General features: G+C 46.4%; 1 protein-coding gene across 1 annotated transcript in view; it reads right to left on the bottom strand.

The window, feature by feature from the left end:
• Positions 1–18,757, bottom strand: part of MRPS35 (mitochondrial ribosomal protein S35) — a 233,003-nt gene that overhangs the window by 78,092 nt on the left and 136,154 nt on the right. Inside the window, exon 6 of the mRNA XM_085652326.1 lies at positions 1,847–1,956. Within this exon, the coding sequence (XP_085508452.1) occupies positions 1,847–1,956 (110 nt within the window). The remainder of the gene's footprint in view (positions 1–1,846; positions 1,957–18,757) is intronic.

The following is an 18,757-nucleotide window of genomic DNA, read 5'->3' as shown; positions in this document are numbered from 1 at the left end:
AGACAGGGATGTCTCCTCTCCCCGCTTCTTTTTGCCCTGCATTTGGACCCGTATATTCCGGTATTTAAAAAGTCAGCTTTTATCTCACTCTGGAGACTACATAACTGGGAGGGGAAACTTCTGGCATACGCGGACATTGCGCTTCTAACCTCATCTCACCAGAAAGCTCCCCCTGCATAGAGGAAGCCACATGTAGTTTGGCCACGTTTCGGGGTATAGGCTAAATGCAGATAAGACTGAGGATGTCGCCAATGACATTTCAGTGGGGAACGATCCTCAATTTGTCATGTCAGCTAAATATTTGGGCATACACGCTTCCACGAATATGGATGCTATTATTGCTCTCAATTATGAAACCCTGTACCAGGACTCTCTATCTACCTTCAGGAAATTGGGCAGATTACACCTTGGGTTATTCAGTAGGTGTAACATCATTAAGAAGATCATTCTTCAACGTTATCTCTATCTGTTCTGGTATATTCCTCTGTAACTATTAAAGAGCTTCTTTAAAAAGGTTGAAAGCATCTGGCAGCATTTTGTGTGGCAATATAAGAAACTGTGTTGTGCTATAAGATACCTGCAACTTCCTCGAAGTGAGGGTGGCCTAGCGCTACCATCTCTTTGGCTTTATTTTTTAATCTGCATTTATTTCAAGACTCTCCGCAGTAGTTGGGGCAGTTCTATGGCACTTGGCAGGCTCATTTCCAGAATACCAGATCTTCCCAGAGATAGTCATAACTGATAAGGGCCTGATCGACACAGCCTATTTCAAACACACTAAGATTAAGACTCTCGGTCTATCATATGGTTTGTCAGAATATTTGATCCATCTGCCATATTGCTGTCTTCCATCAGTTTACATCTCTTGGTAATAATGCTAACATACCGAGGCCATTTCCGGATAGCTATTTAAAGTGTTGTTGCGACTCTCATATTATGACCCTTCGCCAGCTTTACAGTAATGGGGCCTTCTCGACTTTTCAAGAACTAAGTAAGGATTATCGTCTTCCTAAACTTGGTCCATTATGCTACCTGGGGCACCGCCACACCTACTCACCGTCTTTGACGGTTTAGAAAATTAAATATTATAAGCAGAATAATACATTACATAAAAAAGCTAAATTGAAAGCTTTAAAACGCTATGCAAAGGTGAAGTAATTTGAAACTGGAAGGTAAAAATTAAGTTGGTATCCTTATCTTCATTTGGCGGAGCAGAGCGAATGAATTTAGCATGCACTGGTTGCCTCAGTTGAAAAAGAAATGGTATGCATTGACAAAACGAGCATACAGTACGAGAAAATAACGACAAAACGATCGGGTAGCCTAGCATATCACTTTGTCTTTTGAAAATAAAACTAAATTTTGAAAACTCACATTGAAATTAAATTAACATTTTGATGTTTGTATATTTCTTGTTTGTGAATTAAATAAAATACTTCATAATTTGTCTATTTGTTTGAGGTAGACAAATTTCTGTATTTTGATGCATTATTTTGGGGTTCAAACCATAGAAATTGTTTAGATAGGGATCCCCGGCTTCCAATAGTGATTCAGTGGGGGTCCACAGAAGTCAAAAGGTTAAGAAGCGCCGATTTAGAGAATCATTCAAGTCACAAATAACTTGGCACATCTTAGGTAACAGATACTCCTGTGTATACACCAACAGGCCATGGTTAATGTCACTTGTACCAGTTCTGACCAGAACAAAAGCAAGCTGAACCAATTACAATGGAAAGGAATCAGGAGGTTTAAGCATTTAACAATTTAAGAATTGACAGCAGTGTCGCATGCCAGTGCTGACCCAGAGGGCACCATGTGCGGCCAATTCTCTCTTGGATTACCATACCTGTCTGCTGTGATGGTAAGTGTATCTGTGCCCTTGCAGTACCGCTCTCCTACAAGTTTAATGAGTTTCTTCCTGGCATGGTCGTCCAAGTTCAGGTTGGAAAGTTTAACCTTAGAAAGGAAGAAGAGAGAATAATTGCTCGAGTGCCAGTAATAAACCTGTCTTAGAAAATACAGCCCTGCAAACGGGTTCTCACTTTTCTCAAGCAACAAACAATGCAGCAAGTAGATATGGTCTCTTTTATTAAAAACAGACATATTCCTAAACTACCCCATATTGCGTTCAAACAATTCCAGAAATATGATTTTTTTCCCAGCTATGGAGCTACCTTGCCCTGCCCTAGTACGTGCGAATGTGCAGAGTAAAAAAAACTGTTTCAGAGCGTGGAGTCCAGTACAAGTTTTCATTTAATGGCCATAATCATATTGGAAACTTAAGTCCTATAATGACGTTAAGTGAGCAGAGCGCTCGGCCACAACAATGAAGGCTTCCTCGCATTATTATTCCACGGTGTCTCACTCGTGATCAGTGAGTGAGTAGACACACCAGTGACATGCCAGCTGTTCAGAGTATGTTTTCATGTTTGATGGGCCTGCTTATGTGTGATGGGTTTGCTATTCTATTCAGTGCCTATGACCATTTATGAGGATCTCCCGGAGGAGGAAGAAAACACTACTTACCAGTAATGCTAGCTCTAAGCCCCTCCCACCTCCCTGGAACAATTAACAAGAAATGTACATATTTCATACCAGCATGCTCCTTTTTTACTGAAAAAATGAACTGACCAAACTGTCTCATCAAGAATTATGGGAGGAGGGTGATTCCTTAAAGGCACAGTGAGTTTTTCACCCAATATCAGAGCATCCTATCTACTAACATTACTGTGCTGTTCCTTTCTTTTCAAGAATTTGTTTTGCTAAAGATGTTCATGGTCACTTTTTATTACATTAGCAATTGTTTAGATACAATTGGCTGTTCTTTAAAATGATAATCTTTATTAAAGTGAACATTTCTACAGAAAAGCATTTCTACACACGTGTGTATGTGTGTGTACATTACGGCACTCCAATGAAGTAAACACCAATTTAAAGCGGTGAACAAACAAATTGTTTTTCAGGGGCGGCTCCTCCGTTATGGCGGAGGAGCATCACCTCCCCCGCTGAAAGCCAGCAGAGACAAAAGAGAAAAATTAAATGATAATAAAAAAATTTATTTATCATTTTATTTTTCGTGCTGCAGGCTGCCAGCCAAGCTGAGCAAGGGGCAGGGCAATCCATACTGACGCTGCAGCACCAGGGGGGAGTGGTGGGCACTGCTAAGTGTGCATAACTGATTGGCTGGCCATCTGGGGCCGGACAAACTGTCATGCGCACTTAGCCTTTCTCTTCTGTGCGATACAACCGCGTGGAGAGCCCACACAGCATCCCAGTCTCTGTCTGAGCGCCTAACCATGGCCCTCAGACCAATCCCAGCACTTCTCTCATGCTGGGAATACTATTCCGATCATGAAAGCAGCATCGGGATTGGCATCTGGGAGCCTGTGCATCAGTTCCTGGACGTATGGGAAGAGAGGACTGGGAGCAAGGTGGCAGCCGTTGAAGCGGCAGGTAAGTGTAATTATATGTATATATATATATATATATATATATATATATATATATATATATATATATAATTATATACATTTTTAATTTTGTCTTCCGTGATGTTTTACGTTTGTATTACTCTTCCCACCGCTTCACAATACTGTAATGGCCGTCAGCAACATCATCTTGCTGGCAGCCAATCTAAGCGTATACTTTACAACAAATACTGAGGGTCTAATGTTCCGTATACACACAACTCTAACAGACTAGACAAATGAGACCTCCAAATCAATTACAGTGAATGACATAACAAAAGTATAATTCCCATCACCCACCAAAGGTGGCTTATCATCATCTGTGAATTCAGGACTGAGCTGAAAGGACCAACCACTCTGATGGTAATGGTGGTCATTCAGTTGTCCCAGTAGTGAGAAAAACGGTAGGGTGATGGTTGCAGTGCAAAAAATAATAAATAAGCAAAAGAGTGCTATTAAAAATGGCTATCCAGGGGGAGGAGCCTAGCGCTTGACCAAGATGGCCGCGTGAGCTTTGAGCTCCCGAGACCCTCGTGCCCTCCGTCGTCCATCCTGTATATAATCCTGTTTGTATGCATGGCATCGTGTAGATGACTTGTCAGGGAGGCGATCGATGCCACCCGAGGTCGAATCGCCCACCGGGAACCGGAGTTATGCATGGCGGAAGTTTGAGGCCCATCTCCGAGGGATGCCAGGGGCTCGAGTTGGCAGGATGCCCGACCTCTAATTGAACAACAACGGCCAGGCGAGGTGTGAACTGCCGGACGGAGGTCCCTATCCTTTCACTTTCACTTTCTCGCCCTTTGTCTGCCCAGCCCAGGGAGTGCTCGCGTCTGCTTTATTATCATTTGGACGCTCTGCATGCCACACTGGCGACCCATCGTAAGACGGAGCACTCCTGCTCTCTCTCGCTGAGAGAGGGCAGTCCTGTTTGACCCGACCTGCTCGAGCCCACCATGTCGGGCAAAGCAGAGGTGGATCGGCCGAAGCCCAAGGCCACCAGGCGGGGAGCCTACACTCAAGCCAATAACATGGACCGCTATGCCTAGCAGAAGGGGTCACCGGGTGCACCGAGCCAGTCCCCGGATACACAGAAGACTGTTTCACCCTTGGCCCCGGAGCTCTCACTGCAGGATGTCATGGGTGCACTTGACGGGCTGCAGACTTCGATTGGGAGACAGTTTGATGCCCTGGCGCACAAAGTGGATACCATCTTGGTGGATGTTAATCTGATCCGCGCGGATTTGGGCAAAACAAATGAACGGGTCAAATCCCTGGACATCAAGACCACGGGCCTCGCCGATGATGTCTCGGACCTGCAGACCGAGGTCCGTAAGTTGCGGACCGAGCATGATCTTGCAGCCCGTCGGCTGGAGGACTTCGAGAGCCGGGCCAGGCGCAACAACGTGCGCATTATCGGGGTCCCAGAGTCCTCGGACGAGATTTCAGTGGACCTGCTCGTGGAGGACTTGGTGCTCAATCATCTGCAGCCTAAGGGTCTAGGGAAGTTCTTCGCAGTTGAGCGGGCCCATAGAGTGCCTGGTGAGCGGCCCAAGGTGGGAGCCACACCGAGGCCGATCGTCGCCCGGCTCTTTCATTTTCGAGACCGGGACGCTATCCTGCAGGCCTCGAGGGTAACGGGCCCGGTCCCCTTCCAGAACGCGTCGGTGAATTTCTATCCTGACTTCACCCAGCAGGTACAGAGGCAGCGGCAGGGCTTCCTGGGGGTGAAGAGGAGGCTTCGGGAGAGGGATCTGAAATACGCCATGCTCTGCCCTGCCAGACTACGTGTGGTGTTTGAAGACCGAACATTCTTCTTTGAGTCACCTGCCATGGCGGATGAATGGCTGGACGCTCTGCCTCGACGACGCACGGAAGAGGACACTGCCGTAGACGGGGACAGTGGCCGGGATGAACAAGGTTGATGTATTCGGAACCGGACTGACTCGGACTGACTTTAGATAATGACTTGCAGTAAACACGGAGGTTGTGGGAGGACGAGGGGAGCTCTTTCCTCCCTTAGGGTACTTTTTGTAGATTTTGGGTTTGGTAGGGCGACAGGCACACTGCAAGTTGGGGGGGCTTTGTAAGCTGCAGCAGGGGTGCAGGGTGGGGGGGGTTTCCGGGATTTTGGGGTTGTTGTTGGGGGGTTTGTTTCAGCAAGGCATAGTGATTATTTCCAGGACTGTTCCATGGGGGCTCTTCGGGTGTGGGGTGGGCCTCTTTACGTTTGGGGATGGGGGGTAGGGGTTTAAGTGTTATAAGCTGGAATGTGAATGGTTTGGGGGATCGCATTAAGCGTGGGATTGTTTTGCAATTCTTGAAACGGTCATTGCCGGATGTCGCCCTGCTGCAGGAGACGCATCTTATAGGTAATACGTGCTATGCCCTGAATAGGAAGGGTTATAAATTCATAGCTCATTCGGGATTCTCCTCTGGGTCCAGGGGTGTGGGCATCCTAGTCAGAGCCTCGCTACCATTTGAGGTGGACTTCACCATTGTTGATGATAGGGGGAGGTTTGTGGCGGTGGCGGGGCGGTGGGAAGGAAGAACTTTGGTTTTAGTTTCGGTTTATGTCCCGCCGGCCCTGCAGGCCTCCACTTTCACAGATCTGGGTAGGGCCCTGCTGGATCTCCCGGGGGGTATGCTTGTAGTGGGAGGTGATTTCAACGCTGTTGGCTCCGGCCTGCTGGATAGATACCCGCCCAGAGACACGGGGGGGGGCTCAGAAGTGGCTTCCAGACTTTCTAGATACGCTTGGCCTGATAGACTGCTGGAGGCTCCGGCACCCCACACAGAGCCAATACACTTTCCACTCCGGAGCGCATGGTAGCCTTTCTAGGATTGATTACTTACTCACTCTGGCTGCGCATGCCTCATTGGTGTCTGAGGCCAGGCACATGGCGCGTGGCATATCTGACCATTCGCCGGTGTGGGTCAGGCCGGATCTGGGTCGAGAGGGAGGGGGAAGGGTGGCACCTATCAACCCTTGGTATTTCCGAGACGCCAAGACGCGCAGCGCGCTGGTAAAGACAGTAGATAATTTTTTCAAGGACAATCAGGGATCCGTGGACTCGGCAGTGTCGCTGTGGGAAGCATTTAAGACCGTGCTGCGAGGGGAAGCCCTCTCCCTTGTAGTGGCTGCCAAGCGGCGGAGAGATGGCGAGGTTTTGCAGGTTGAGGAGGAGATCGCGGCTTTGGAGGGAGCGCTGGAGGAGGAGGTTACAGAGGCCTCACTGCATGAGCTGTGCTTGAAGCAATCCGAGTATAAGGACCTGGTGACGAATGCCGCTAAGACTCTCGGTAGGGAACAGCAGGGCCGTCTGTATGATGTTGGTGACAAGGCCGGGAAACTCCTGGCTTGGCTGGACAAAAAAGAACGGGTCAATAGAGTAGTGCCGGAGTTGACGGGAGAGGGGGGAGAGGTGATTGTGGAACCTGAGAGGATTGTGCAGTGTTTCTCGGACTATTTCCGTATGGTTTATGCCTCAGTGTCGGACAAGCCGCCCGAGGACTCGCTGGACCTCCTGCGTGATATTGCATTGCCCTGTCTCTCTGATATAGATAGGGACGATCTAGATGGTGACATAACGGTCGATGAGGTGGCGGGGGCTATCCGCGCGTTGAACTCGGGCAAGGCCTCGGGTCCGAACGGCTTGCCGGTCGACCTGTACAAGCTATTCCCGGATAGGGTTGCCCCTCACCTGCGCGCCATGTTCGTGGAGGCGCGGGGGAGTGGGGCCCTCCCGTTGGATCAGCGACTGGCGACGATTGTGGTTATACACAAAGAGGGCAAACCCCGAGATAAGTGCGCCTCATATAGGCCTATCTCACTCCTTAACGCAGAGCCGAAAATTCTGGCTAAAATCCTGGCGGCCCGGTTGATCAGGGTACTCGGTGACTTGGTCCATCCGGATCAATCCGGATTCATCCCGCACCGTAACACAGCGTTAAATCTTCGGCGCCTTCATGGTGTAATCGCCAGGGCGGGCACGCTGCGTGAACCAGCTATTGTGGCGTCTCTCGATGCCACGATGGCCTTTGACACGGTGGAATGGGCATATTTGTGGGCCGTGTTGACCAAGTTCGGCTTTGGCCACGGTTTTGTGAGCTGGGTGAGGTTGCTGTATGAGGGCCCTCTTGCGAGTGTGGTGGTAAATGGCCGGGCGTCGACTCCGTTTCAGCTTGGGAGGGGTACTCGGCAAGGTTGTCCCCTGTCGCCATTGCTGTTCGCCCTCGCCCTTGAGCCGCTGGCTGCGTGGATACGCTGGCACCCGGATATACGGGGACTTAGATGGTCGCCTGAGCACGAGGACCGTATATCGCTCTATGCTGATGACATCCTGTTGTATCTTGCCTCACCCAAGAAATCACTTATAGTGGTCTGTGACGTACTCACATCTTTCGGTAGGAACTCGGGTCTCGTTATCAACTGGAGTAAATCGTATTTATATGTTCTTAGTGGCGAGGTTCCACCGATCCCTCGAACTTGTTCGATCCAGGTTGCTCAGCAGGGCTTCGTGTATCTGGGGATCTTTATCTCCATGGATTCTGCCGTGCGATATGAGAGGAACCTGCTCCTCCCCCTAGCGCGCCTGAGGCGGGATGTGGAGGGCTGGCGGAGGCTGCCGCTCTCTCTCGTTGGGCGTGCGGCCCTGTTCAAAATGATGTCTCTTCCCCGGTTCCTCTACGCGCTGCAGAATACTTTGGATTGGGTACCGGCCAACTACTTTCGGGAGGTCGAAGGCCTCCAACGAGCGTTGCTGTGGGACGGGCGGCCGCGAATAGCTATTGCAAAGTTGACGCTCCCATGGTACGACGGGGGTATTGCGCTTCCAGACATCCGACGGTACTATTGGGCCACCCAGCTGAGTGCGATTAATCATGGGTTTTATGGCCCGGCCCTCAGCCCTGGGTATGCCATGGACAGGTGGTTGCTGCGTGGTGGAAACTATTACAGGGCGTTGTATTCGCGGTCCCTGGACTCGTCCCTCACGGGGCCCACTGGTGTGGCGGTGCGTGTGTGGAAGATGGCAACTGACTCGTTGGGCTGGAAGGATAGGCTCACCCTCGCTACCCCGCTGTTTGAATCTGAGAGATTGGGTAGGCTTTGGCACACAAAAGGCTTTGACAAATGGGACTTGATCGGCATCTCCAGGGTCGGAGACGTCCTGATTAAGGGGAGGGTGAAGTCCTTTGAAGAGTTGCAGAAGGAGTATGAGCTGGGGCCATCTGAGTTTTTCCGCTATATTCAGGTGCGTCACGCCCTCCGATCAGTCCTCATAGAGGGTGAGAAGGTGCCTGAGTCCTCTCCTTTGGAGGACTGGGTCCTTGATGGTCATATGCCCGAGAGCACGATCTCGCTCATCTATAAGAAACTGATAAACGTCCGGGCGGATATGCTTCTGGGGTTGAGGGACCAGTGGTCTAGGGATGGCCTCGAGTTGGATGACGAGGATTGGCAGTCTGCTGTTTCCTCTCCTAAGGAGGTTGCGATCCCGTCGCGTCTGAGGCTGGTGCAGCTTAAAATACTGCATCGAGTGTACGTGACGGGGCCAAGGCTGGTTCACATGGGATTCTCGGAGGACGGCCTATGCAGGAGGGGATGTGGTATGGTGGGTACTTTCCTGCATATCATTTGGGAATGTGGTGTCATCACGGAATTCTGGCGGAGAGTCCATGCAGTGATGGGGGAGGTGACGGGCATTGCTATGCAGCCGGAAGCGCGGTGTTGTCTCCTGAATGTCTGGGGGCCCACTGATCACAATGCGGCGCAGACCCAATGGGTGACTCTGGGCAACATGGTCGCTAAGAGAGATATAACGCGATTGTGGGGATCCGTGGGCCCCCCCACATTGACCGCGTGGAAAGAAAATATGGACTGGAGTATGCTAAGGGAGAAGACGGTATATTGCGCTAGAGGCCGCCCTCGGAAGTGGCACGCCATCTGGGGGCGGTGGAACCAATACAGGGGGGGAATTTGTCTTGCCCCTGATCTGGATCCCCCCGAGGAACAGCTTTCCTCCTAGCCTTCTTTCCAGCTCAGTATGGTTAATGAACTTCTTTGGCCTCTGCTGTCCCCCTTCTTCCTCTTTTCACGGTACTGTAAATGGTAGATGATTGGGGTCCTGCCTCCCTTGGGGGGCTATCACCATGGGCATTCAGTGTTCTTGCCTTGCTGGGGTTTGTTGTGTGTTTTGTGTTTATTTAAAAAATGGAATCTTTGCACTCCTCCTTCACTGTACTGTGGACGCGTCTCTGTTCCTCTTTATCGAAGCTGCCGAACCTCCGGGTTGTCGGCTGAATAGCTGTGTCCAGACTTTTGAAAATAAAGGTTTTTTTTAATAAAAAAAAAAAAAAAAAAAAAAATGGCTATCCACATGCTATAAATTTTATTCTGGCGCTATCGTGATGCCATTGATAAAACCTGTGCGTAAACAGCTTAACAGATAACTGTTGGATCGATGGTCGACATGTTTCGGCTACTGGACTTTAAGTCCAAGCTCTCATCAGGACCCAAATACGCTACTGCAAAAAGCGATAAACAATATAAACAAGAAAATTAAAGATTTCCACCAGTAAGATATACCATACAACCTGGTCTGCTCTGTATGTCCCAATGGAACTGTTACAGGTTGGAAACCTAAATGTGAATCAAATGGAAGGAGGTTCAGCTAAGTGTTAGTGGCAATACAGAACATATGTATAAAAACACAGTGTGTATTATCATTTGTCATAATCATAGTGTATACATGAGTTGAAGTAAAGTAGTACTTAAATTGTGCACTTACCCAGATAATTATGGGCATGCACCTCACCTCGCCTGGCATCTGCTCAGGATATTGAGGCACCGCTCTACAAAAGGGAATTTCAGGTAGATTCATTAAGGATTAATCCCAGTGGACATGATATATTCAGAACACCAGAACTACCAGAAATAGTCTTTTGAGCGTTTAAGCTAGACAAGTGTAAAAACAAGGCAGAGTGTTGGTCTTAAAAACAGAGCGAGTGGAGCACCTCTCTGTCGGATCTTTCGTGAAGAACAATAACCGCATCTTAATGACAGAAACAACAGTATACATCCGTGTGTATATAATAAGACACTGCTGTGCATCTTGAAGAAAGAGGAACTGTCTTAAATCATGCAAATCCAAAATAGATTTGCCGTTTGTCAAGCTCCGTCAGGCATAGATGTAACAGAGCCTCCTCCAATCTTATGACAACTAGATTGAATAATGGAGTGAATATTTAGCACAAAGGGTTACAAAAACATCTACTGATATTGACACGCTAAAGCGCGAAGTTCTGATGTAGATTTTCTGTTTGTCAAGCTCCGTAAGGCATAAATCTAACAGAGCCTCCTCCGATCTTATGACAACTCAATAAAAATACTGGAGGCCTACCCCTAAAAAAGACATTTGTCCGGGGAATGAAGGGGATGGTGTTGCAAAAGGGGGGATGTGTTGAGTAAAGGGGGGAATTTGATATCCCCAAGGAACTGGTGGCCACCATGGTCCTCCTGATTGATAAGGATTTGGCATACCACATCTTTGCTCCTAACGCCGTGACGTTTTGATGCAGCTTCACGCGTTATTACGGCGCAAGCTTTGTCCGTCGAGTACCTCCCCTTCAAGCTCAGATGACAGAGCGGGGTACCGACGGACAGGTGAGTGTTGTATTTCTTCATTTTAAATTTCCGAGCAATTACAACATCGGAACGTTGCGCGTCTACGTGTCAATATCAGCATGTTTTGGTAACTGCCTGTGCTAAATATTTACTCCAGTATTTTTATTGAGTTGTCATAAGATCGGAGGAGGCTCTGTTAGATTTATGCCTTACGGAGCTTGACAAACAGAAAATCTACATCAGAACTTCGCGCTTTAGCGTGTCAATATCAGTAGATGTTTTTGTAACCCTTTGTGCTAAATATTCACTCCATTATTCAATCTAGTTGTCATAAGATTGGAGGAGGCTCTGTTACATCTATGCCTGACGGAGCTTGACAAACGGCAAATCTATTTTGGATTTGCATGATTTAAGACAGTTCCTCTTTCTTCAAGATGCACAGCAGTGTCTTATTATATACACACGGATGTATACTGTTGTTTCTGTCATTAAGATGCGGTTATTGTTCTTCACGAAAGATCCGACAGAGAGGTGCTCCACTCGCTCTGTTTTTAAGACCAACACTCTGCCTTGTTTTTACACTTGTCTAGCTTAAACGCTCAAAAGACTATTTCTGGTAGTTCTGGTGTTCTGAATATATCATGTCCACTGGGATTAATCCTTAATGAATCTACCTGAAATTCCCTTTTGTAGAGCGGTGCCTCAATATCCTGAGCAGATGCAAGGCGAGGTGAGGTGCATGCCCATAATTATCTGGGTAAGTGCACAATTTAAGTACTACTTTACTTCAAGTCATGTATACACTATGATTATGACAAATGATAATACACACTGTGTTTTTATACATATGTTCTGTATTGCCACTAACACTTAGCTGAACCTCCTTCCATTTGATTCACATTTAGGTTTCCAACCTGTAACAGTTCCATTGGGACATACAGAGCAGACCAGGTTGTATGGTATATCTTACTGGTGGAAATCTTTAATTTTCTTGTTTATATTGTTTATCGCTTTTTGCAGTAGCGTATTTGGGTCCTGATGAGAGCTTGGACTTAAAGTCCAGTAGCCGAAACATGTCGACCATCGATCCAACAGTTATCTGTTAAGCTGTTTACGCACAGGTTTTATCAATGGCATCACGATAGCGCCAGAATAAAATTTATAGCATCTGGATAGCCATTTTTAATAGCACTCTTTTGCTTATTTATTATTTTTTGCACTGCAACCATCACCCTACCGTTTTTGGGACAACTGAATGACCACCATTACCATCAGAGTGGTTGGTCCTTTCAGCTCAGTCCTGAATTCCCAGATGATGATAAGCCACCTTTGGTGGGTGATGGGAATTATACTTTTGTTATGTCATTCACTGTAATTGATTTGGAGGTCTCATTTGTCTAGTCTGTTAGAGTTGTGTGTATACGGAACATTAGACCCTCAGTATTTGTTGTAAAGTATATATGGATTAGGGGATTTATACTGCAGCTGGTCTTTAAACTGTCCCTTGGACCCTCCCCCACTTTCACACTTTGTGAGAAACCTCTGTATTCATCCAATCTAACCGTTCACTCACGCGTGAGCATGTCTCCCATGAAGAGCAAAGTGGTCCAAGGGGAAAAAAATCTCCCTGGATCAATCAGAATGCTCTATATTTTAAAAGTGAGTTCGAAGGACTCTTGCGAGAATCTCTGAAACCCAACCGTCCAGATATACAAATATTTTTGGAGCTTAGTTTCTCAAAACTACTGAACGGATTTACACCAAATCACAAAAAGCTAAATCTGTAAACCAATATCTAGCTTCCTGCCAACTGTGGCGTAATTCCGTTCAGCAGTGTTTGCAGCAGCGCTGCCTAAAGAAAGTCTATGGAAAATTAATGGGAATTTTGCGTTTTGGGACCGCCCCCCCATGCCTTTTTTTTACTCTGCCCCCGCTTGACGGATCACCCTGAAACTTTCCATGCACAAGCAAGTTAAAAAAGTAGCACCTTTTAAAAAAGTTTTGTCAAAGGGGCCAAAGTTATTAGCAAAACAAAAAAGGTATTTCCTATGTAAATGCTAAAGCAAAATTTCCTAGCCATCGTAACGGAAAATCTTAATTCTATTATGCTAATTTAACTATAACTATCCATAAATTCACCAGTTATAGTTACTGATCTGACGATAACTTGGACCTCCACCATGCGCTGCTCATGACTTCACATATTACATCCATCATGACGTGTTCAATGCCATCATTGATGATATTATCCAACCGGTTGCATTTTAAACTACGCCATAAACCAGTACAGCGTTTCAGATAGGACTTTAACCGCTGTATTTTTTTCAGTTAGTTTGTTTAAAGTAAGATCTTATTACCTTAGTTATCTATCACCTGACTTTAAACTTTCATATTTCTCAGTGAAGTTCCGATGTTTTTTTGTTCATATTCATATTTACCCACCTTCCTCAATGAGTGCACTTTTTGACCTTGCATAGCAGGGACTTGGACACAGTGCCTGGACAAAGGGCCGGGACCAACCTCTTTGGCCACCAACGCCCAGCCACGCAAGCCTTTGCTTGCGTGTGGCGTGGCGTTGGCTGCAGGGCCTGACCTTTCGACCGGCACCCTGCAGGCGCTTGCGTGTGGCGTGGCATTGGCTGCGGGGCCTGACCTTTCGACCGGCACCCTGCAGGCGCTTGCGTGTGGCGTGGCATTGGCTGCGGGGCCTGACCTTCCGACCGGCACCCTGCAGGCGCTTGCGTGTGGCGTGGCATTGGCTGCGGGGCCTGACCTTTCGACCGGCACCCTGCTGGCACCAATCTCTTGCTGCGCCAGGCCATGTCTTTTTCTTCAGTTCTGTGGTAATCCCACAGGATACCACAGGGGGAGGTGCGTCACCATGGGTCCTGTGAAACCTCGCTGGTGGTGTGCCCTGCAAGAGTACCACGGGACCAATGGGCAGAAATTCTGGAACCCCTCCCTTCACCCCAATAAAGGCCAAGGGCCATGGGGTCAGGATACCCTTACCCTCTCCCATTAGATCCTATTGTGTTACACACATTCAGGACTTGGGGACCAACTCCCCATATCCTTTAGTGACGGTCACAACATTTCTCGCAATGTTGATGGCAGCCAGTCATCTTGGTGCAGCGGGAGAGTGCCAGTCCTCCGGTACAGAGACGGCCGACCCGAAAAAGCCCTCCCGGCCATCGGAACAACCTAAGAAATAAGTGAAACTCCCACTGGACCGACGAGACCAACCATCCAGATAGCTCCATCTTTTTTTACCTTAGTATATCAAAAACGGTTAAACAGATTTACAACAAATCAACAACAAAGTTATGTAGACTGGATTGAGTGGTGCTGGGCGAGCAGGCGCACCTCACTGAGCACGTACTGGGACTGGGAAGAGAGACTCTAATACTAGGAGAGCGCTGCCATGGTGCTTGCAGCCATCTTGGGGTTCTTGCTTGCTATCAGATAGTGAGCTGCTGCTTCCTGGTCAGTGACTGCCCACGAGTGGACCTGTCTCTGCATCATGTCGAGCGTTTGTGGTATGTGTGTCTGTTGTCTCTATCTAATAATATTAAAGGCACTTGATATAGCCCACACTACTAAATGAATGGGCTCTTGAATAGGAGGTGTTTCTATTGTCCATCTCAGTAACACTTGGGTTATCAGTGTTGAAAGGATGAAATGCTGAGACAGCCTTGTCCAGAGTTGAAGGTACATGATTCGCAGTTCTCATGGCAGGCGCACAACTCTTGAGCACCAGGCTATCTTAGAGATTTTGCACTGTGTGGTCATCTGCTGATGTGTGTATTCCTGTTGGGTGCCTCCGAGTTGTGTCTTTTGTGTCAAATGTATGTGTTATGAAAATGCTGAACAATGAATGTGCCTCATGACCAGCTCCAAAGCGGAGCAGTTATGCTTTTAAAAGGAAGACGTTCTCAAGAGGATAGAAATGTTTAACCTAAACCATGTGTGTTTCTGTATTATTGTGCGCCTGCATATTATTTATATTGTGTTTGGTGGTATGTCTTTGATTACTTGTGGTGTTGACCAAATGCCTATGCCCTGTGCTTGTTTGTGTGATTTCTGTCCTCGTGGTCTGGACTGTGTTGAGTGTATGATTGTGGGTTAGTGGGCTGATGTGTTGTGTATTTATAGGTGGCCGGCCCATAGGAAAGGTGGTGAGGCTTCATAGGGCTGGTACCACAGAGAGGTATGCAGGGATTCAGTCACGTGACGAGCAGGATTTGCAAGACGACACTGCACTCCTGCCGCCTATAATATCCACAGACAAATGTCTGTCAGTTTCTCTCCTCTTTCAAATACGCTATTTTATCAGCATGTGTTAATGGGTGGGTTTGAGGGCATGTGCAGTGGATGAGATGAGGGGTTGTGTGTGGGTTTCTATTGTGACTGTGACTGAAAGTCTGAAACTGTGGCTTCTGTTGGGATCCTTTGCGAAAGACGTTCTCTTGACCATGCCACAATCATGGTGCAGAAGTATGTTTATGTGCAGTGTCAGCAGAGAGGCCAGTGGTAGAAAGGGTAAGAAGACAAGATGACCCTGTCGAGAGTTGAAGCTTCGTGCTTAAGGTCTCATGACAGATGCTCAGGTTTGCACACCAAGCTATCTTGCAGGGCTTGCATTGTGGGGTCATATGTCGTGGGTTTGTCTTTTGTATATGATGTTTCGGTTATACATATCTGAAATGGTGGACACACTAGGTGCACAGCTCCTCCCAAAACGGCACAGCGCTACATATAAAGTTAATAATATCATAAGAGGATGTAAATCTTTAACCTGAGTGTGTGGTCCAGAGTCATGATTGAGAGTAGGCTAATATTAATTTTTCACGAGTTCCAAAAGCAAACACAAGCAAGCACTGGCAAAGCCAACAGGTCTGGTGTCGGCCACGAGCCTTCTGACAATTCTTGTTTTGTCATGGTTTTTGCTAAATTTTATTGTTTGGTAATATGCCAGACCCTCATCAATTAAAAAAAAATATTTGCTACAGGCAAAAAAACGAGAGAGAGAGAAAGAAGATACGAAAGCAATAGAGATATAGAGAGAGAGGGAAAGAAGGAATGAAAATACAAGAAGGAACAACAGAAGGCATGAGAAACTAGAATGAAAGGCAAGAGAAAGAAATTAATAAAGAGAAAAAATGAAGGAGTGAAGGAATGAGAAAGAAGGAAGAAAGCTAAAAAGGAAAGAAACAAAGATAAAGGGAGAAGGAAATAAAGAAGGCAAAATAAAGAAATAGAGAAGGAAATAAAGAAGGAAATAACAAAAGAGAGAACGCAAGAAGGACGGACAGAAGGAAAGGAAAAAAAGCACAAAGAAGAGAGACTTTAACAAAGAAGGAAGATGTAATAAAAGAAGGCAAGGATGAAAGAAGGCAAAAAAAGAAGTTAAGAAGGAAATATAATGAAACAAAGAATGAATGAAGGATGGAGAGTAAGAAAAAAAGAAAGTAAGGAAAAAAGAATCAAAGAAGAAAAGAAAGAAGGAAACAAAAAGCAGAGAATGTGAGCATGAAAGAAAGAGGGAAAGAGAAGGAAACAAAGAAAGAAAAAGAAAGAGGCAGTAAGAAACGGGAGAAAGAAAGAAGGAAGAAATAATAGAAGGAAAGATAGATAGAAAGGAGAACAAATAGTGAAAAGAGGATAAATTAATACAGAACAATTTCAAATGGACACAATCTGGTATGCTGTTAGATAGCAGCATTCAGAAAAGCAAAACACTCCACAAAGGAATTTACAGCTGCATTTGCAAGAGATGGGATCTGATAAAGATAGAATGTGCATCAGAAGTGTCCTGCTATGACATCAGGCTCTAAACACAAAGGCAACACTAAAGTAATTATAAAGTAAAAACAAAAACCCTGATACTGAAGGGTACTAATTTGTGTGAAGATGTGCTCCTTGTCACTCAAAATGAAGTTGACCAGTGACCTACGTGGGCTGACCCAGGGCCCCATGCTATATGCTATAGTGGGCGGAAGCAAAATGTGAATGACAAAACAACAGACCAATGGATGAAGAGAGCTGGCCGAAATCCCTTATATGTAGGTATATTATACATAAAAGTTTATTAAAATCAAAGGACTTAAATAACGCCAGACCTAAAAATGACAAAGGCCAGGAGCAATCTGGACAACTGCCCTTTACTGAGGTGGGGGTGGACAAGGAGATGCATGGGGAATGGAGAAGGGTCTGGTTAACAAAGGGCTGGGGTTGAAGAAGACAGTAAATAAAAACATCTGCTTCCCTTTGTTATGTTATAGAAAACTTATAGAGTGAGCGTTCACCATAAGGTCTCTTGGCTCTAAGGTAGCAAAAGACAGCAAGTAGTAGCCAGGTTAGACATAAGCGTGTTGGAACAACCAGGTTTTTAAAAGCTTTCTAAAACTCATATAGTTAGAAGATGATCTGATGTCAGGAGGGAGAGAGTTCCAGGTGTGGGGAGCCAATATGGAAAAAGTGGCCCCTCCAAGACTTTTACTCTTGCTTCTTGACACCATAAGTAAACTGTGGTGAGCCGATCTAAGATGGCAATCGGAAAGGTAATGCTGGATTCTAGAGGATACAAAAACAGAACTTTGCCATGTACAACCTTAAAAATAATGCAGGCTGCCCTCTGAGCTACTGGAACCCATAGGAGCGTTTTCATTAAATGCTTAGTCTGGCAATGTCCTTGCTGACAAAAGACCAGCTGAGTTGCCTGGTTTTGACCTAATTGCAGCCTATTGTTTAGGCCAGTAGGGAGTCCCAGATAAAGCACATTGGAATAGTCTATTTGAGAAATCACAAGAGCATTAAGGATTTGGATGACTGCTTCCACCTGAAGTATCTCCTGATTTTCCTTATTCTCCGAAGATGGAAGAAGTAAGAGGACAATACAGCTTCTATCTGAGGGATAGAGGTCAAATCTTCGTCAATGAGAACACCAAGGCTTTCCACAGCTTTCTTGGGCGTAGGTGGAGGACCCAAATCAGAGGGACAGAAGGAGAGATTCCACTGGATCAATTTGTTTTTAGCAACCACAACTTCGGTTTTATTGGAGTTTAGCTTCAGCTGGTGAAAACCCATCCAGTCCCGAATGTAAAGAATGGTATTTTGGAAGAAAGTCTTGGATTCCATAGTGTTGTCGATGGTGAAAATCAGCTGCATATTGTCAGCATTGTTATATATTTTCACCTTTTGCCCCTGAAAGGAATGTATTAGAGGGAGATTGTAGAGATTGAACAAATGGGGGATAAGGAGGAACCCTATGGTACACCGCAATCTACTGGAAGCTTAGCAGAGCGATATGGGGGAAGAGAGACCGATTGTGCCCGGTCTTTGAGAAAGGAGGCCAGCCACTCTAGGGCAGTGTCACATACACCGGCAGTGCTGACATGGTCGATCAATAAATCGAGGTTGGCCATGTCAATAGCCGCTGAATGATCAAGAAGGACCAGTGCCTGATGACCCCATCATCCGTCTCCTTCCTCATATCCATTACAGCGAGGAGGACTGTCTCAGTTGAATGGGCAAGATGAAACTTGGCCTGATGGGGATCAAAAAAACCTGAGTCCTCTAAAAAAGAACAAGGATGTTGAGCTACATGAGTCTCTAATAGTTTAGATAAGTAGGACAGCAAAGGGATTGATGTCTGTATTTCTTT

Source organism: Triturus cristatus, chromosome 4_1 (genome assembly GCF_964204655.1).
Source record: "Triturus cristatus chromosome 4_1, aTriCri1.1, whole genome shotgun sequence".
NCBI lineage: Eukaryota > Metazoa > Chordata > Amphibia > Caudata > Salamandridae > Triturus > Triturus cristatus.
Note: the sequence above shows the minus strand (reverse complement) of the source record. Positions and strands in the feature narration are given on the sequence as shown.